This window comes from Oncorhynchus tshawytscha, linkage group LG04 (genome assembly GCF_018296145.1).
Source record: "Oncorhynchus tshawytscha isolate Ot180627B linkage group LG04, Otsh_v2.0, whole genome shotgun sequence".
Lineage (NCBI taxonomy): Eukaryota > Metazoa > Chordata > Actinopteri > Salmoniformes > Salmonidae > Oncorhynchus > Oncorhynchus tshawytscha.
Genome location: NC_056432.1, coordinates 6,662,057 through 6,683,435, shown reverse-complemented (window position 1 = coordinate 6,683,435; position 21,379 = coordinate 6,662,057). Strand labels below are relative to the sequence as shown.

The 21,379-nt window shown below is 43.7% G+C and overlaps 1 protein-coding gene across 1 annotated transcript; it reads left to right on the top strand.

Moving 5' to 3' along the window:
* Positions 1–6,507: 6,507 nt before the first annotated feature.
* LOC121846403 (extensin-like) lies at positions 6,508–13,158 on the top strand. The gene is made up of 2 exons (XM_042321250.1): positions 6,508–6,551; positions 12,381–13,158. Exons 1-2 carry the CDS (start codon positions 6,508–6,510, stop codon positions 13,156–13,158), a joined length of 822 nt encoding a protein of 273 aa, XP_042177184.1.
* The last annotated feature ends 8,221 nt before the right edge of the window (positions 13,159–21,379 follow it).

Sequence of the window (21,379 nt, the reverse complement as noted above, 5' to 3'; positions counted from 1 at the left end):
AATAAGAATTTGTTCTCAACTGACTTGCCTTGTTAAATAAAGGTAAAAAATAAAAATAAATAAAAATTATGGGATGAATGAACTATTCACAATTGATTTGTGAAGATCAAATCATGGTTTATGGAGGGAGAAAACAAAGTTCCATTGAGTTTGATAAAAGAGTTATAAATGAAAAATTATTTATTGATGAGATATAATTTTCTGAAGCCTGACCCCCCCCCCCACACACACACACACACACCTCCAAAACAGTGTGTACAAAACATTATGAACACCTGATCTTTCCAGGACATAAAGGCTGACCAGGTGAATCCAGGTGAAAGTTATGATCCTTTATGGACATCAATTGTTAAATCCACTTCAGTCAGTGTAGATGAAGGGGAGGAGACGGGTTAAATAAGGATGTTTAAGCCTTGTGACAGTTGAGACATGGATTGTGTATGTGTGCCATTCAGAGGGTGAATGGGAAAGACTAAAGATTTTAGTGCCTTAGGGTATGGTAGTAGGTGCCAGGGTTTAGTGTGTCAAGAACTGCAACGCTGCTGTTTTTTTTTATTACCCTGAACAGTTTCACAATTTCCTAAGAATGGTCCACCACACAAAGGACATCCAGCCAACTTGACACAATTGTAGAAAGCATTGGAGTCAACATGGGACAGCATCCCTGAATGTTTTCAACACCTTGTAGCATTCATGCCCAGACACATTGAATATGTAACTCAATATTAGGAAGATGTTCTTAATGTTTTGTACACTCTGTGTGTAAATGACCAGCAATGTAATAACCCTATAGCCTATTGGGACAAGTCGCACAGTTCGAAACATTTTTTTGCGTGCCTTTACGAAACATTTACGTGTCTATTTTCTGTTTCCCCTCCTTCCCTCCCCCTCCCTCCCTCCCCCTCCCCCATGAAAGGTTAAATAAATGAGCGTATTTCTGAATGTGTTTCTGCAGCCAGTACGGAAAGGAAGTTATGCTATATCTCCGCCGGTGGAGAGGCGTGGCTATACTCACATTCCAAGGGGCGGGACTTCATCTGTAGCCTCCGGACTCTATAGTTCGTGGTTGACTCCAAACTGTGGACCATTTGTTTTTGTTCCTTTTCTGCCTAAATAGAAACACGTTTCGTCATGTATAAGCTACTTTTCGATTATTTTACTCTACCGTTCTCATTTGTGGTGGTGAGCGAGTAACACACACAGCAAGCAGTCAGGAGGGCGAATAAGATTATATTTTGGTTGTAAAACAGGTTATTTAAAGGGTTAAATGTTTTAAGGACACTGGACCACACATGGTAGTATGAGAAGCTAGGGTTAAAAACTCCTTTACCTTCAACATAAGTCTGCCTCAAAAAATAGTCTCAAATGACCTAGAAGTATATAGGCTATTGAAATATAGGCTATTGAACTCAAATGTCAAAACCAAATCGAATTTAACAATTCTTTATGGAAAATTTTGATAATAGATATTTCAATTTAAATGATCTCAAACGAATTACAAAGTAGTGTCGGTCTACGGCAAAAGTTTGTGATTGTATTGTGTGTGATTTGTTCATGTTTTCTTCATGCGAACATGATTATAATGTTGCTCACTGTTGACTGGATAACAAATTATTTGCGTTCGTTCAGGAAGAGAAATACAACATTGTTAAAAGTATCTAAGCTAGATTTTATAACGGGGGGAAAAAAATACGTTCATACAAATGTATGTAATTTTGTATACAATTAAAAGTGTAATTTAATATGTATTTTTATATCTTTCTATATATTTTAGGACTACATACATAATCCCACATTTGGGAAAAATGAATAATACACATAACATATATTGTATGGACATAAAATGGTCAAGTTGAGTAATATTCATATGTTTATACAAAGTGGAGAAACAGAAAACAATACCAATTAATTATCACCAAAGGATAATATTTTTAATTCTAGTAAATCTATATATTTGGCTGTTTGAATAAAGGTTGTTTTGAGAGATAATCATAAAACCATATATTTGACGTAATAATATTGGCTCGATGAATAGAGTTAGTTTGCTTGGTAATAGTATTACACTCAAGGAATTTTAAACAGTTAAATATTCCCGATTTGGCAGTTGAAAGTGAAAAATCAACATTCTATTACTATTTGATCACCTTGTTATAAATTCTGACCGAGCTACGAAGGCTTCCATCTGAGTTGAAACAGTTCAGCAAAATGAAATGCAATGACATCTAAAATGAGTCATCTTTGATAATTACAGGGGCATTAAAACATTACTTTTTAATTTAGTCTATTACCTTTTTCATTGATTTGTCTGACTTTAGATTTAAACTCAAATATGAATCTTGTTTAGTTTTGTAAGTCAATAATATCAAGAACTTTAACACTGTTTGAACTATTTCATAAGCAAAACATTGTATTATATTACTGCTCTTCCCCACGCTGTACTAGATTTGATTCAGTTAATTTTTCTTCAGTCTTTTAAAATGGTTTCTGTATTAAAATAACCGTATAGTTCCAAATGAAATACCTTACTTTTTTTATATCCACATTACTGTAATGCAAGTGGATATATTGTACAGGCAAAGTAAATAACTTAAAGACTGAGAACCACTTAGGTTAAAAAAAATATATCCTCTCACCTCTGCACACAAGCAAGAACTTGTGAACCAAAATGCTTTCATTGACTGATATGTAAAGGAGAGAGTAGAGAGTTGAAGGACCACACAAACCACACAAAAACTCAACAGTCTTTACAGGCAGGTCACAATGGCTTGCAAGGTCTGCAATTGGTCATTCAACTCTTTACTCTTTCCTTTCTAGCTCTTTCCCTAGCTGTGTTCTATATCTATGGTGTCTTTATCTATAGTGTTCTATATCTCTGGTGTTCAATATCTATATTGTTCTATATCTATGGTGTTCTATATCTATAGTGTTCTATATCTATGGTGTTCTATTCTATGGTTTTCTATATCTATGGTGTTCTATATCTATATTGTTCTATATCTATAGTGTTCTATATCTATGGTGTTCTATTCTATGGTGTTCTATATCTATATTGTTCTATGTCTATGGTTATCTATATCTATATTGTTCTATGTCTATGGTGTTATATATCTATGGTGTTCTATATCTATGGTGTTCTATATCTATGGTGTTATATATCTATGGTGTTCTATATCTATGGTGTTCTATATCTGTGTTGTTCTAAATTTATGGTATTCTATATCTATGGTGGTCTATATCTATGGTGTTCTATAGCTATGGTGTTCTATGTCTATATTGTCTATATCTATATTGTTCTATATCTATGGTGTTCACCATCTTCCCTGTCCTGTCCTGGAGGTCAGAGGAGGCAGAAATGGTAGCCAGGATCCTTCAGGCCTGGTCAATCTTCCCCACCCTACCCCCAACCATCCCCATACCGTACAACCCCACTGATGTTTACATGTAGGACTGACCATCTCTGAATGAGGCTCTGGTCAAACATAGGTTTGGGAATTATTCCTATCATATTTGTTTTGTTGAATATGTTTATGTGAAATGTTATGTGTGGTTGTGCATTTGAGCATGACTGATCGTTGTGTGTATATATGTCTGTGGGTGCGTGTATGTCTGTGTGTATTTCTGTGTGTGTGTGTGTGTGTGTGTGTGCGTGTTTGTTAGTGAGTATAAACACATGGGAGTTCAGAGGAATTCCAGTGGTCTCCCTACTGTCCTGTATCTCCGCATTCCTACCTCACTGGAGGTGAATAGGTCAGGGGTCACCAATCACATTACCATGGAGAGAGAGAGAGCTCTGTTCAAACCACCCTGGAATTCCAGGTTGGGACTCGGAAAAGAGGGGTGGGAGGGAGGGAGGAGGGGAGGATTGAGGGGGTAGGCTTCCACACGGTCCCCAGAGAAGAGAAGGAGATGGAGGAGGGGGGGGAGGAGGGGAGGATGAGGGGGTGGGCTTCCACACGGTGCCCAGAGAAGAGAAGGAGATGGTGGAGGGGGGAGGGGGAGGAGAGGAGGATGAGGGGGTAGGCTTCCACACGGTGCCCAGAGAAGAGAAGGTGATGGGGGAGGGTGGAGCGGGAGCCAGGTTGAGGGGACAGGGGTGAAGGGTTAAGGGTGAGGGGTAAGGTAGGATGCCATAGCCCTTTCCTGCAGTCAATGACTTAAAGCGCCCTCTTTGGCCTCATGGGTGGAATGCTATTCATATTTTTCATAATTTCATAATTAATTAGGATGATTTTGTTTTGTTATATGTCAGTCTTCTGTGATTTATATGAAGTGTAATAGTGGAATGCAATCTAACAACTGAATAAATGTCAACTCTATATCTGACGTGGTTCAGGTGTCTTATTATTGTTAAACCCATAACCACGTGTGTGAGGTGTATACTTTTGTTTCAAAGTAGATTTGTTTCAGACTACCAAGAATCACTCTGTGTGACCCTGATTTAATCACTCTCTGTGACCCTGATTTAATCATTCTGTGTGACCCTGATTTAATCATTCTCTGTGACCCTGATTTAATCACACTGTGTGACCCTGATTTAATCATTCTCTGTGACCCTGATTTAATCATTCTCTGTGACCCTGATTTAATCACACTGTGTGACCCTGATTTAATCACACTGTGTGACCCTGATTTAATCATTCTCTGTGACCCTGATTTAATCATTCTCTGTGACCCTGATTTAATCACACTCTGTGACCCTGATTTAATCACTCTCTGTGACCCTGATTTAATCACACTCTGTGACCCTGATTTAATCATTCTCTGTGACCCTGATTTAATTACACTGTGTGACCCTGATTTAATCATTCTCTGTGACCCTGATTTAATCATTCTCTGTGACCCTGATTTAATTACACTGTGTGACCCTGATTTAATCATTCTCTGTGACCCTGATTTAATTACACTGTGACCCTGATTTAATTACACTGTGACCCTGATTTAATCACTCTCTGTGACCCTGATTTAATTACACTGTGTGACCCTGATTTAATCATTCTCTGTGACCCTGATTTAATCATTCTCTGTGACCCTGATTTAATTACACTGTGTGACCCTGATTTAATCATTCTCTGTGACCCTGATTTAATCATTCTCTGTGACCCTGATTTAATTACACTGTGACCCTGATTTAATTACACTGTGACCCTGATTTTATCACACTGTGACCCTGATTTAATTACACTGTGACCCTGATTTTATCACACTGTGACCCTGATTTAATTACACTGTGACCCTGATTTAATTACACTGTGACCCTGATTTTATCACACTGTGACCCTGATTTAATCACTCTCTGTGACCCTGATTTAATCACTCTGTGTGACCCTGATTTAATCACTCTCTGTGACCCTGATTTAATCACACTGTGTGACCCTGATTTAATCACTCTCTGTGACCCTGATTTAATCCACTACAATAAAAGGTTTAAGGAGCTATATGTAATATCTTTGCATATTATAATTTCAGAAAATAGCCTTAATGTATTCACAGTAATAGTGGCGTGATAGTTTTTCACAATATTCTCTTTTCGGAGGGCATCTGCAAGTTCTGCTGTATCTGTCAGGGCACTCTGGGAGAGAGAGAGAAAGAAAAGAAAGAGAGAAGGTGAGAGAGAGAAGTGTTTTGTTTGGCCAGCCACGTCTGGTGTGTTTGGGTTGGCCAGCCACATCTCTGGTGTGTTTTGGTTGGCCAGCCACATCTCTGGTGTGTTTGCCTGGCCAGCCACGTCTGGTATGTTTTGGTTGGCCAGCCACATCTCTGGTGTGTTTTGTTTGGCAGGCCACATCTCTGTTGTGTTTTGGTTGGCAGGCCACATCTCTGTTGTGTTTTGGTTGGCAGGCCACATCTCTGGTGTGTTTTGGTTGGCCAGTCACATCTCTGATGGTTTTGGTTGGCCAGTCACATCTCTGATGGTTGTGGTTGGCAGGCCACATCTCTGTTGTGTTTTGGTTGGCAGGCCACATCTCTGTTGTGTTTTGGTTGGCAGGCCACATCTCTGGTGTGTTTTGGTTGGCCAGTCACATCTCTGATGGTTTTGGTTGGCCAGTCACATCTCTGATGGTTTTGGTTGGCAGGCCACATCTCTGTTGTGTTTTGGTTGGCAGGCCACATCTCTGTTGTGTTTTGCGTGGCCAGCCACATCTCTGTTGTGTTTTGGTTGGCAGGCCACATCTCTGTTGTGTTTTGCGTGGCCAGCCACATCTCTGTTGTGTTTTGGTTGGCAGGCCACATCTCTGTTGTGTTTTGCGTGGCCAGCCACATCTCTGTTGTGTTTTGGTTGGCAGGCCACATCTCTGTTGTGTTTTGCGTGGCCAGCCACATCTCTGTTGTGTTTTGGTTGGCAGGCCACATCTCTGTTGTGTTTTGCGTGGCCAGCCACATCTCTGTACCCATGATGACCCCTCTTACAGACATCTGACACATAAGTGTCTCAGTCTATATTGTGGCAGCGGAATGTACACATTCTCTGACCCTCTGAAGCAAAGAACCTGTAGTAGAGGATACAACATGAGTTACTGTGAGGAGGAGGAGGAGGAGGAAGAGGAGGCAAAGTGACACCAAGGGCTTGTTTTAGTGAGGTAATGGGTGGGTTAATATTTTTTAATTTAACCAGGCAAGTCAGTTAAGAACAAATTGTTATTTACATTGACGGCTTAACTGCCTTGTTCAGGGGCAGAATGACAGATTTTACCTTGTCAGCTCGGGGGATCCAATCCAACAACCTTTTGATTATTGTCCCAACGCTCTAACTGCTAGGCTACATGTCGCCCCAAATATCATTAATATCGTTTCTCAAACGACACACGCACACACACACACACACACACACACACACACACACAAACACACAGCCGTCCTAAAGGCTCTAGGGTCCGTGACTGATGAAGTCAAATAAAATATTAATTGTCACATGCACCATAAAGAGCAGGTGAAGACTACCAGTGAAATGCGGACCCTTCCCAACAATGCAGAATAAATAAATAAATAAATAATAATAGAAAAAAAAGTAACACAAGGAATAAATCCACAATGAGCAATGATAGTATGGCTATATACTGTACATGGGACACCAGGACCAAGTCAATGATAACATGGCTATATACTGTACATGGGACACCAGGACCAAGTCAATGATAACATGGCTATATACTGTATATGGGACACCAGGACCAAGTCAATGATAGTATGGCTATATACTGTATATGGGACACCAGGACCAAGTCAATGACAGAGTCCAATGTGTGGGTATAGAGTCTAGTTTGTGGGCATAGAGTCCAGTGTGTGGGTATAGAGTCCAATGTGTGGGTATAGAGTCCAATGTGTGGTATAGAGTCCAGTGTGTGGTATAGAGTCCAATGTGTGGTATAGAGGCCAGTGTGTGGGCATAGAGTCCCAATGTGTGGGCATAGAGTCCAGTGTGTGGTATAGAGTCCATAAAGTCCAGTGTGTATGTGTATAGAGTCCAGTGTGTGGTATAGAGTCCGGTGTGTGGTATAGAGTCCAGTGTGTGGGTATAGAGTCCAATGTGTGGGTATAGAGCCCAGTGTGTGGTATAGAGTCCAGTGTGTGGGTATAGAGTCCAGTGTGTGGTATGGAGTGGCTTGGGTGGCTGGTGTCGTTGACCATTTTTAGGGCCTTCCTCTGACACAGCCTGATATTGAGATCCTGGATGGCAGGGAGTTCTGCCACAGTGAAGTACTGGGCCGTACCCACTACCCTCTGCAGCGCCCTGCTGTTGGATGCCAAACAGTTGCCATACCAAGCAGTGAAGCAGCCAGTCAAGATGTTGTCAATGGTGCCGCTGCAGAACTTGGCCCCATGCCAAATCTTTTCACCCTCCTGAGGGGGAAGAGGCGTTGTTGTGCCCTCTTCAGGACTGTGTTGGTGTGTGTGGACCATGATAGGTCCTTAGTGATGTGGACACCGAGGAACTTGAAGCTCTCGACCGTCTCCACTACAGCTGGTCGATGTGTTTTCTTATAGTCCTTACTGACGTGGAAGGAGAGGTTGTAGTCCTGGCACCACACTGTCAGGTCTCTGACCTCCACCCTATAGGCTGTCTCATCGTCGTTGGTGATCAGGCCTACCACCGTTGTGTCATCGGCAAACTTGACGACGGCCTTCGAGCCTTCTTAATGTTAACCTGTTTAAAGGTATTTTTAAAGGTCTTACTCACATCGGCTACGGAACAGCTGGTGCTCTTACGCATGGTTCAGTGTTGTGTGCCTCAAAGCGAACATCGTCTGGTAGGCTCGTGTCACTGGGCAGCTGTCGGCTGGGTTTCCCATTGTAATCCGTGATAGTTTGCGAGCCCTGCCACACCCGACGAGCATCAAAGCCAGTGTCTAGGATTCAATCTTAGTCATGTATTGACGCTTTGCCTGTTTGGTGGTTGGTCAGATGGCGCAGAGGAGTGTCTGTGTGCATATACAGTGCATTCGGAAAGTATTCAGACCCCTTGACTTATTCCACATTTTGTTACGTTACAGCCTTATTCTAAAATGGATTTAAAAAATAAATAATAATCAGCAATCTACACACAATACCCCATAATCACATTAAAATATCCCATAATGACATCACAAAACCCCAAAAGGACAAAGTGAAAACAGATTTATAGATATTTTTTGCAAATGTATTAAAAATAATAAACAGAATAAATATGTATTCAGACCCTTTGCTATAAGACTCAAAACTTAACTCAGGTGCGTCCTGTTTCCATTATTCATCCTTGAGATGTTTCTACAACGTGATTGGCATCCACCTGTGGTAAATTCAATTGATTGGCCATGATTTGGAAAGGCACACACCTGTCTATATAAGGTCCCACAGTTGACAGTGCATGTCAGAGCACAAACCAAGCCATGAGGTCGAAGGAATTGTCCATAGAGCTCCTGTTTTGGCTTTTTCATTATGGGGTATCGTGATGTCATTATGGGGTATTGTGATGTCATTGTGGGGTATTGTGATGTCATTATGAGGTATTGTGATGTCATTATGGGATATTGTGATGTCATTATGGGGTATTGTGATGTCATTATGGGGTATTGTGATGTCATTATGGGGTATTGTGATGTCATTATGAGGTATTGTGATGTCATTATGGGGTATTGTGATGTCATTATGGGGTATTGTGATGTCATTATGGGGTATTGTGATGTCATTATGGGGTATTGTGATGTCATTATGAGGTATTGTGTGTAGATTGATGAGGAGAAAAAAAACCTATTTAATTTCAGAAGACACTGTATGTGTTTTCTCTGTACCAACATAATGGGAAAATATGCTGTTAGAACCTCTGAATGATTAGTGTTCACACACATGGTTATCACAATGACGGTATGAATCTATAACTGCTAGGAATCTCACCTCAAATCAGAGCCAACCAGAGGAAGGATGTGGGTACCAGCAGCATCCATGAACGGATCTGGCACGGCCAGGAAGAAATGGGAGCAAACACGTCACCATGGCAACCCTAGCTGCTACAGACATGCTGGCTCACATGGTAACGGAATTGGACAGGAGAACAGTGTAACCTAATGTTCCACAGAGTCGCCGATCTATTCACCCAACCAACCAACGTGTCAGAAAACAGATGTTCACACCATGCCAGGGTCAGAAAGTCTGTTACAGAATCAAACAAGTAGCATTCAGTCTCTCTGACTACATCAGTCTCTCTGACTACATCATTCAGTCTCTCTGACTACATCATTCAGTCTCACTGACTACATCATTCAGTCTCACTGACTACATCAATCTCTCTGACTACATCATTCAGTCTCTCTGACTACATCATTCATTCTTTACCTCCTTTCCCACTTCCTCTCTCTCTCCTTCCATCTCAAAATCAAATCAAATGTTATTTGTCACATGCGCCGAATACAACAGATGTAGACCTTACAGTGAAATGCTGAATACAACAGGTGTAGTAGACCTTACAGTGAAATGCTGAATTCAACAGGTGTAGTAGACCTTACAGTGAAATGCTGAATACAACAGGTGTAGTAGACCTTACAGTGAAATGCTGAATACAACAGGTGTAGTAGACCTTACAGTGAAATGCTGAATACAACAGGTGTAGTAGACCTTACAGTGAAATGCTGAATTCAACAGGTGTAGTAGACCTTACAGTGAAATGCTGAATACAACAGGTGTAGTAGACCTTACAGTGAAATGCTGAATACAACAGGTGTAGTAGACCTTACAGTGAAATGCTGAATACAACAGGTGTAGTAGACCTTACAGTGAAATGCTGAATACAACAGGTGTAGTAGACCTTACAGTGAAATGCTGAATACAACAGGTGTAGTAGACCTCACAGTGAAATGCTGAATACAACAGGTGTAGTAGACCTCACAGTGAAATGCTGAATACAACAGGTGTAGTAGACCTTACAGTGAAATGCTGAATACAACAGGTGTAGCAGACCTCACAGTGAAATGCTGAATACAACAGGTGTAGCAGACCTCACAGTGAAATGCTGAATACAACAGGTGTAGTAGACCTTACAGTGAAATGCTGAATACAACAGGTGTAGTAGACCTTACAGTGAAATGCTGAATACAACAGGTGTAGTAGACCTCACAGTGAAATGCTGAATACAACAGGTGTAGTAGACCTTACAGTGAAATGATGAATACAACAGCTGTAGTAGACCTCACAGTGAAATGCTGAATACAACAGGTGTAGTAGACCTTACAGTGAAATGCTGAATACAACAGGTGTAGTAGACCTTACAGTGAAATGCTTACTTACAAGCCCTTAACCAACAATGCAGTTTTAAGAAAAATACGTGTTAATTAAGAAAAATATCTACTAAATAAACTAAAGTAAAAAATAACAATAACAATAACAAGGCTATACAGAGGGTACCGGTACTGAGTCAATGTGCAGGGATTCCTTATATGTATTTAACCAGGATAGTCCACTCAGTAACACTGCAAATAAAACAATACAAAAATGAAGTGTGTGATCCTCCTGAGATCAATCAGGATCAATCAGGATCACTCAGGATCACTCAGGATCACTCAGGATCACTCAGGATCCATCAAGATCACTCAGGATCCATCAAGATCACTCAGGATCCATCAGGATCACTCAGGATCAATCAGCATCACTCAGGATCCATCAAGATCACTCAGGTTCACTCAGGATCAATCAGGATCACTCATGATCAATCAGGATCACTCATGATCAATCATGATCACTCAGGATCACTCAGGATCACTCAGGATCACTCAGGATCCATCAAGATCACTCAGGATCCATCAAGATCACTCAGGATCCATCAGGATCACTCAGGATCAATCAGCATCACTCAGGATTCATTGGGAAACATTGGGAATCATTGCCGGGTGGTTCCACACTGACGGCCATTTAAATGGTGACTCATACATTCTCTGACCAGCTGTGGTACACACCCCATCCACTACCTTGACACCAACACACACACACACACACACGCACATTCACACACTAATTTACATAGACATCTCTTTCCCCCACTGTTACCTTCAGATGTCACCTTCAGATGTTACCTTCAGATGTCACCTTCCGATGTCACCTTCAGATGTCACCTTCAGATGTCACCTTCAGATGTTACCTTCAGATGTCACCTTCAGATGTCACCTTCAGATGTCACCTTCAGATGTTACCACCCGATGTCACCTTCAGATGTCACCTTCAGATGTCACCTTCAGATGTCACCTTCAGATGTCACCTTCAGATGTTACCTTCAGATGTTACCTTCAGATGTTACCTTCAGATGTTACCTTCAGATGTTACCTTCAGATGTCACCTTCAGATGTCACCTTCAGATGTCACCTTCAGATGTTACCTTCAGATGTCACCTTCCGATGTCACCTTCAGATGTCACCTTCAGATGTCACCTTCAGATGTTACCTTCAGATGTCACCTTCAGATGTCACCTTCAGATGTCACCTTCAGATGTCACCTTCAGATGTCACCTTCAGATGTCACCTTCAGATGTCACCTTCAGATGTCACCTTCAGATGTCACCTTCAGATGTTACCTTCCGATGTCACCTTCAGATGTCACCTTCAGATGTCACCTTCAGATGTTACCTTCAGCCTGATTCTCAATGTAAGATACTACAGTGGGTGACTACAGCCACTGGGGAAGCCAGAGTCCCTTTAGTTGTGTATTTCTAGGCTACATCATCCATCTATAATAGCAACACATTTTGAGCTTTGAAGAACTGACCGCTAATGCATTTGCATACATATGCATCTGTTAGAGGGCGTGGAGACATTTAGTCAACAGTCAGGGAAACAGGGGATGGTTCTCAGATAGAGGGCACACCCTCTATCACCTTACAGAAAGATCCAGCTACCCCCCCTCCACCCTCTATCACCCTACAGAAAGATCCAGCTACCCCCTCCACCCCATCACCCCACAGAAAGATCCAGCCACCCCCTCCACCCTATCACCCTACAGAAAGATCCAGCTACCCCCTCCACCCCATCACCCCACAGAAAGATCCAGCCACCCCCTCCACCCTATCACCCTACAGAAAGATCCAGCCACCCCCCTCCACCCTCTATCACCCTACAGAAAGATCCAGCTATCACCCCCTCCACCCTCTATCACCCTACAGAAAGATCCAGCTACCCCCTCCACCCCATCACCCCACAGAAAGATCCAGCCACCCCCTCCACCCTATCACCCTACAGAAAGATCCAGCTACCTCCACCCCTCCACCCCATCACCCCACAGAAAGATCCAGCCACCCCCTCCACCCTATCACCCTACAGAAAGATCCAGCTACCCCCTCCACCCTCTATCACCCTACAGAAAGATCCAGCTACCCCCTTCCACCCCCCTCTATCACCCTACAGAAAGATCCAGCTACCTCCCCTCCACCCCCCCTCCACCCTCTATCACCCTAGAGAAAGATCCAGCTACCCCCCTCCACCCTCTATCACCCTACAGAAAGATCCAGCTACCCCCTCCACCCTCTATCACCCTACAGAAAGATCCAGTTACCCCCTCCACCCCCCCTCCACCCCATCACCCTACAAAAAGATCCAGCTACCCCCCCACCCTCTATCACCCTACAGAAAGATCCAGCTACCCCCTCCACCCTCTATCACCCTACAGAAAGATCCAGCTACCCCCCTCCACCCTCTATCACCTTAGAGAAAGATCCAGCTACCCCCTCCACCCTCTATCACCCCACAAAAAGATCCAGCTACCCCCTCCACCCCCCCCAGCCCATCACCCTACAAATAGATCCAGCTACCCCCCCCCCAGCTCATCGCCCTACAAATAGATCCAGCTACCCCCCAGCCCATCACCCTACAAATAGATCCAGCTACCCCCCAGCCCATTACCCTACAAATAGATCCAGCTACCCCCCAGCCCATCACCCTACAAATAGATCCAGCTGCCCCCACCCCACAAAAAGATCCAGTCACCTCCCCTCCAGTCACCCCCTCCCACCCCCAACCCCCATATTCACCACTTCTCATCCCAAATGCCCCCCCCAACTCCCCACCTTCTCCCCTGTGACCCCTCCACCCCCAACTCTCAGAACTGAAGTGTCCCCAAGAGGGGAAGCAGTCCTATGGCTAACTGCCAGTAATATCGTTGTATTTCTCTCACATAAACAGCGTATTAAAATACATGAACAGTGCGGTAAAATGAAGATGTTTATTTAGGCTTTTCTGTTGTTGTTGATTAGACCTTGCAAGGCCTCTTGAAACCGAGGTACTCATAGGATTAGGAGTTAGTAATTTAATAGACTCTCCACGGGGACACCACTGTCAGTCACCCGCCTGTTCCATGGTGAAGAGTAGAATCAGAATGAAGAGCGTCAAAACATTTGTGATAGCCTCTTCTGCCATCTACTGGCCATAAGAGAAAATAGCACCCTGAATTTCAGTGCATTCAGTATTCAAACCCCTTGACTTTTTACACATTTTGTTACGTCGCAGCCTTATTCTAAAATTGATTCAATTGTTTGTTTCCCCTCATCAATCTACACACAATACCCCATAGTGACATCACAATACCCCATAGTGACATCACAATACCCCATAGTGACATCACAATACCCCATAGTGACATCACAATACCCCATAGTGACAAAGCAAATATTTGCAAATCACATTTAAGTCCCACAGTTGACCGTGCATGTGATAGTAAAACCAAGCCATGAGGTCAGAGGATTTGTCCATAGAGCTCTGAGACAGGATTGTGTCGAGTAACAGATCTGGGGAAGGGTACCAGAACATTTCTGCAGCATTGAAGGTCCCCAAGTACACAGTGGCCTCCATCATTCTTCAATGGAAGAAGTTTGGAACCACCAAGACTCTTCCTTGAGCTGGCTGCCCAGCTAAACTAAGCAATAGGGGGAGAAGGGCCTTGGTCAGGGAGGTCACCAAGAACCCAATGGCCACTCAGACAGAGCTCCAGACTTCCTCTGTGGAGATGGGAGAACCTTCCAGAAGGAAAACTATCTCTGCAGAATTCCACCAATCAGGCATTTATGGTAGAGTGACCAGACGGAAACCACTCCTCAGTAAAAGGCATATGACAGGTCACTTGGAGTTTGTCAAAAGGCACCTAAAGACCCTCAGACCATGAGAAACAAGATTCTCTGGTCTGATGAAACTAAGATTGAACAATTTGGCCTGAATACCAAGCGTTGCGTCTGGAGGAACCTGGTACCATCCCTACGGTGAAGAATAGTGGTGGGAGCATCATGCTGTGGGGATGTTTTTCATCGGCAGGGACTGGGATACTAGTCAGGATCAGGGTAAAGATGAACGGAGCAAAGTACAGAGAGATCCTTGATGAAAACCTGCTCCAGGGAGCTCAGGACCTCAGACTGGGGGCGAAGGTTCACCTTCCAACAGAACAACGACCCTAAGCACACAGCCAAGACAACACACGTGTGGCTTCGGGGCAAGTCTCTGAATGTCCTTGAGTGGCACTGCCAGAGCCCGGACTTGAACCCAATCGAACATCTCTGGAGAGACATGAAAATAGCTGTGCAGCAACACTCCCCATCCAACCTGACAGAGCTTGAGAGGATATGCAGAGAAGAATGGGAGAAACTCCCCAAATACAGGTGTGCCAAGCTTGTAGTGTCACACCCAAGAAGACTCAAGGCTGTAATCACTGCCAAAGGTGCTTCAACAAAGTACTAAGAAAAGGGTCTGAATACTTATGGAAATGTAATGTTTCAGTTTTATATTTTTTAAAATAAATTAGCAAAAATTCTGAAAACTTGTTTTTGCTTTGTCATTATGGGGTATTGTGATGTCATTATGGGGTATTGTGATGTCATCATGGGGTATTGTGTATAGATTGATGAGGGGGGAAAAAACAAATTAATCAACTTTAGAATTTCTTTATTTTACTAGGCAAGTAAGTTAAAAAAAATATATATTTTCAATGATGGCCTAGTGGGTTAACTGCCTTGTTGAGGGGCAGAACAACAGATGTGTACCTTGGGGACTTGAACTTGCAACCCTTCGGTTACGTGTCCAACACTCTAACCACTAGGCTACCCTGCCACCCCAGGTGTAACCTAACAAAAAGTCAAGGGGTCTGAATACTTTCAGGCACTGTATTGCCCTTATTGTCTTCAACAGATGCTCAAGAATGTAGGGGGCGTTGCCAGTAGTGACAGATAAAACAGTCTTTAAGAGGTTAATTAAGTGGTCCTTAATGTGGTTGGAACTTTTCTACTTTACGGCTCTCCACATTAGTGACACAGAATATAATATGTTTCCAACCATTTTCTGGTCGGCCTACATTCTAAATAATTTGCATTTTTCATTCATTTCAATCATTCATTCATCCACTAAACCCACCAACCCATCCATTCAGCATATCATTCCTGATTCTTCAATTGATATATTCAAACCTGACTGTCGCTGTGGTCTCGTTTATAATGCACCACTAAATGTCCATCACAATAGATGCCACTTATCCTCTAGCCCCTGGTCTCTCGGGTCCGTCTGCCGGTAAACTGCTGTGACGAATTACACTGTTTGTCTGCTAGAAGCTACCTCTGGATGATTAGAATGTTTTCCTTTTGTAATTTTGGTCTTTTAATCATTACCCACTGGGCACAGACGTCAATTCAACGTCTATTACACGTTGGTTCAATGTAATTTCAACCAGTGTGTACCCTGTGGGTAGTCTATGTTATTTGTATTTGTGTGTGTGTGTGTGTGTGTGTGGTGGCTATAATATCCTGAATACTCTCTTCCAGTCCGTGTGTGTGAGAGAAGATGTTTCATGTTTCCACATGCAGTACCTGGTTCGAGTCCAGGCTGCATCACATCCGGTCATGATTGGGAGACCCATGGGGCTGCTTACAATTGGCCCAGTGTCATCTAGGGTAGGCTGTCATTGTAAATAAGAATTTGTTCTTAGCTGACTTGCCAATTAAATAAAGGTTATATTTAAATAATACTAATAATTGTTAAATTCAGCAGAGAACATTCTCGCACTCTATTCAGCGCCTCTCTTATCTTGAGGGTTTTTTTCTTTAGTAAAATGCATCCAATCCCCTTGATCCCCAACATAACTAGGCCAATCGTATGCTTCAATGTGACATGGTTCACAGTGCTGTAGCAAGCCAGGAACGTCTCATAACATACCTACAAATAACCCCCGTTGACTCATCAGTAGGAAAGATTTGTTTTTCTTTTGGTTCATTCAACAATACTACGAGCCTTGTTACAACAGGATGTTGTATCTATCTATACCTTATGTCATGTCTTATTACAACAGGATGTTGTATGTATCTATACCTTATGTCATGCCTTATTACATCAGGATGTTGTATGTATCTATACCTTATGTCATGCCTTATTGCAGGTATTCCCAAACTGGGGTACACGCAATGCTGCCAAATAAAAATGTGATTCACATAAAAAATAAAAATAATTTAAACTCTGGGGGAAAATGTCACATTTTCCAACAGGGCTATACATTTGCTTGAGGTTTTTTTCTCACCTGAGGAGCCTCGTTTTACTGCCAAAAATAAAATTAAACCATTTAGTGTTCAGCGAAATAACAACAACATGTCAAATATAGGTAGCCTAGTCAAATAATGAACATCCAATCACATTAACCGTTACTCTCTTAGCGGTCTGTATGTAGCCAAACGTAGCTGCTGCTAATTCCGTTTGGTCAAAAATGTATAAATGGTAAAAAAAAAAGTAAGACCCGCGTCCATAGAGACACAAGTTGTTCTGTTTCCATAGAGACACATACCAGCTCTACTGGTAGTACTGCTACTACCAGCAGTACTACACCTGCACCTGTCAATGACACAAGTTGTTCTGTTTCCACGAGCACATCCAATGCTAGCATCAGTAATTCTACATTTGTTGTTAGCCCAGCTAGCATGGACACTGACAGTTGTGAATCTGATGCAGCCGAAGAGCTACTGCCCCCTAACCCGGGAAAGCACCTAACAACAGACAGGGACGTTGGACCAGCGAAGAGGCGCAAATTTGATGAGAACTACATTGATTTGGGGTTCACTTGTATTGGGACTAGTGTCTTTCCTCAGCCACAGTGTGTTATATGTGTAAAAGTACCATCTCACAACCCGATGAAACCTTCACTCCTGTGCAGACATTTAGAAAAAAAACATGACCATTTGAAAAATAAGCCACAGGAGGTTTTTTGAGCGAGAATAAAGATGACTTTCGAGTAGTAAGACATGTATAAAAGCAACAGATACCATTAATAAGAAGTGGCTAGAAGAGTCTTATAAGGTGAGCTACCGAGTCACTAGGACAGGCAGGACCCATACTATTGTGGAGGACTTCATTCTTCCTGCTGCTGTAGATATGGCTGGGACAATGCTGGGGGGAAAGGCCAAAAAACTATTCAGACAATGTCTTCATCAAACAACACTGTTTCCCGACGCATCAGTGACATGGCAGGAGATGTTTTGAAACAATTACTGCTTCGCATACAAGCCAGAGAATTCTATGCGTTACAGCTGGATGAGTCAACAGACGTGGCGGGCCTGGCACAGCTCCTGGTATATGTCTGTTACAGCTGGATGAGTCAACAGACGTGGCCTGACACAGCTCCTGGTATATGTCTGTTACAGCTGGATGAGTCAACAGGCCTGGCACAGCTCCTGGTATATGTCTGTTACAGCTGGATGAGTCAACAGACGTGGCAGGCCTGACACAGCTCCTGGTATATGTCTGTTACAGCTGGATGAGTCAACAGACGTGGCAGGCCTGACACAGCTCCTGGTATATGTCTGTTACAGCTGGATGAGTCAACAGGCCTGGCACAGCTCCTGGTATATGTCTGTTACAGCTGGATGAGTCAACAGACGTGGCGAGCCTGGCACAGCTCCTGGTATATGTCTGTTACAGCTGGATGAGTCAACAGACGTGGCAGGCCTGGCACAGCTCCTGGTATATGTCTGTTACAGCTGGATGAGTCAACAGACGTGGCAGGCCTGGCACAGCTCCTGGTATATGTCTGTTACAGCTGGATGAGTCAACAGACGTGGCAGGCCTGGCACAGCTCCTGGTATATGTCTGTTACAGCTGGATGAGTCAACAGACGTGGCAGGCCTGGCACAGCTCCTGGTATATGTCTGTTACGTTTATAGGGGGTCAGTTTAGGAAGACATCCTCTTCTGCAAACCACTGGAAACCAGGACATGAGAGGATATCTTTAAATTACTGGACAGCTTTGTGACATCAAATGGACTTTGGTGGTCAAGATGTGTTGGTATCTGTACTGATGGCGCAAAAGCCATGACACGGAGACATAGTAGAGGGGTAACGTGCGTGCAAGCAGTTGCTCCTGACGCCACTTGGGTACACTGCAGCATCCCCCGAGAGGCTCTTGCTGCCGAGAGAATACCTGACAGCTTGGAAAACGTTTTGGACACTACAGTGAAAATGGTTTACTTTGTTAAAGAAAGGCCCCTGAACTCTTGTGTATTTTCTGCACTATGCAATGATATGGGCATTACAACATACAGAAGTATGCTGGTTATCAAGGGGCAAAGTATTGACACGTTTTTTTAAATTGAAAGAAGAGCTTAAAGTTTTCTATACTGAACATCATTTTCACTTGTCTGACTGCTTGCATGATGACGAGTTTCTCACACAACTGGCCAAACTGGGTGATGTTTTTTCTCGCCTGAATGATCTGAATCTAGGATTACAGGAACAAGTTGGAGCTCTTCTCTGTCTGCATTAACAAGGACAACACACAGGTCTTTCCATCATTGTATGATTTTCTGTGTGCAAATGAACTCAATCTTATGGACAATGTCAAATGTTATATAGCGAAGCACCTGAGTGAGCTGGGTGCGCAATTACGCAGGTACTTTGCTGAAACGGAAGATACAAACAACTGGATTCGTTAACCCTTTCAGGTCCTGCCTCCAGTCCACTTACCGATATCTGAACAAGAGACCCTCATCGAAATTGCAACAAGCGGTTCTGTGAAAATGTAATTCAATCAGAAGCCACAGCCAGATTTCTGGATTGGGCTGCGCTCAGAGTATCTTGCCTTAGCAAATCGCGCTGTTAACACCATGCCCAGAATGGACGCGAGCGTGCACCATCGTGCGCAAATTGATTTTGTCCCTCCACACCAAACACAATCACGACACACAGCTTGAAATATCAAAACAAACTTTGTGCCAATTATATTAATTTTGGGACAGGTCAAAAAGCATTAAAAATGTATGGCAATTTAGCTAGCTAGCTTTCAGTTGCTAGCTAATTTGTCCTATTTAGCTAGCTTGCTGTTGCTAGCTAATTTTCCCTGGGATATAAATGTTGAGTTCTTATTTTACCTGAAATGCACAAGGTCCTCTACTCCCACAATTAATCAACACATAAAACCAAATCGTTTCTAGTCACCTCTCCTCCTTCCAGGCTTTTTCTTCTTTTGACTTTATATGGTGATTGGCATCTAAATGTTCATAGTATTCCCACGACTGACCTACCTCAGTTCAACTTTCAATCACCCACATGGTGATAACCAATGAGGAGATGGCACGCGGGTATCTGCTTCTATAAACCAATGAGGAGATGGGAAAGGCAGGACATGCACCGCGTTCAGTGTCACAAATAGAATTTACTTCTATTTTAGAGCTTGGCAACACAGACGCTCATTGGCGCATGTAAGTGTACATTTATTTTGCAAAGCTCGCGGCACGCGATGCGAGCGGTGTGTTCAGCATGTTAGACACTGATGCCCTTTGCAAACACGTACCTATGTGAGAGTGAATTCTCAGCGCTCACTAGCATGAAAACTAAATACAGGCACAGGCTGTGTGGAAAATGATTTAAGACTGAGACTCTCTCCAGTACAACCCAACACTGCCATTATGTGCATCTTTTCAAGCACACCCTTCTCATTAACCTGTGGTGAGTTAAATTATTGATTATTATTATATTATTATTATTTGTGCCCTGGAGCTAGAGGGGGTACAGCTGACCCTGGTGCTAGAGGGGATACAGCTGACCCTGGTGCTAGAGGGGATACAGCTGACCCTGGTGCTAGAGGGGTACAGCTGACCCTGGTGCTAGAGGGGGTACAGCTGACCCTGGTGCTAGAGGGGTACAGCTGACCCTGGTGCTAGAGGGGATACAGCTGACCCTGGTGCTAGAGGGGATACAGCTGACCCTGGTGCTAGAGGGGTACAGCTGACCCTGGTGCTAGAGGGGGTACAGCTGACCCTGGTGCTAGAGGGGGTACAGCTGACCCTGGTGCTAGAGGGGGTACAGATGACCCTGGTGCTAGAGGGGGTACAGCTGACCCTGGTGCTAGAGGGGTACAGCTGACCCTGGTGCTAGAGGGGGTACAGCTGACCCTGGTGCTAGAGGGGGTACAGCTGACCCTGGTGCTAGAGGGGATACAGCTGACCCTGGTGCTAGAGGGGTACAGCTGACCCTGGTGCTAGAGGGGGTACAGCTGACCCTGGTGCTAGAGGGGTACAGCTGACCCTGGTGCTAGAGGGGGTACAGCTGACCCTGGTGCTAGAGGGGGTACAGCTGACCCTGGTGCTAGAGGGGATACAGCTGACCCTGGTGCTAGAGGGGGTACAGCTGACCCTGGTGCTAGAGGGGGTACAGCTGACCCTGGTGCTAGAGGGGGTACAGCTGACCCTGGTGCTAGAGGGGGTACAGCTGACCCTGGTGCTAGAGGGGATACAGCTGACCCTGGTGCTAGAGGGGGTACAGCTGACCCTGGTGCTAGAGGGGGTACAGCTGACCCTGGTGCTAGAGGGGGTACAGCTGACCCTGGTGCTAGAGGGGTACAGCTGACCCTGGTGCTAGAGGGGGTACAGCTGACCCTGGTGCTAGAGGGGGTACAGCTGACCCTGGTGCTAGAGGGG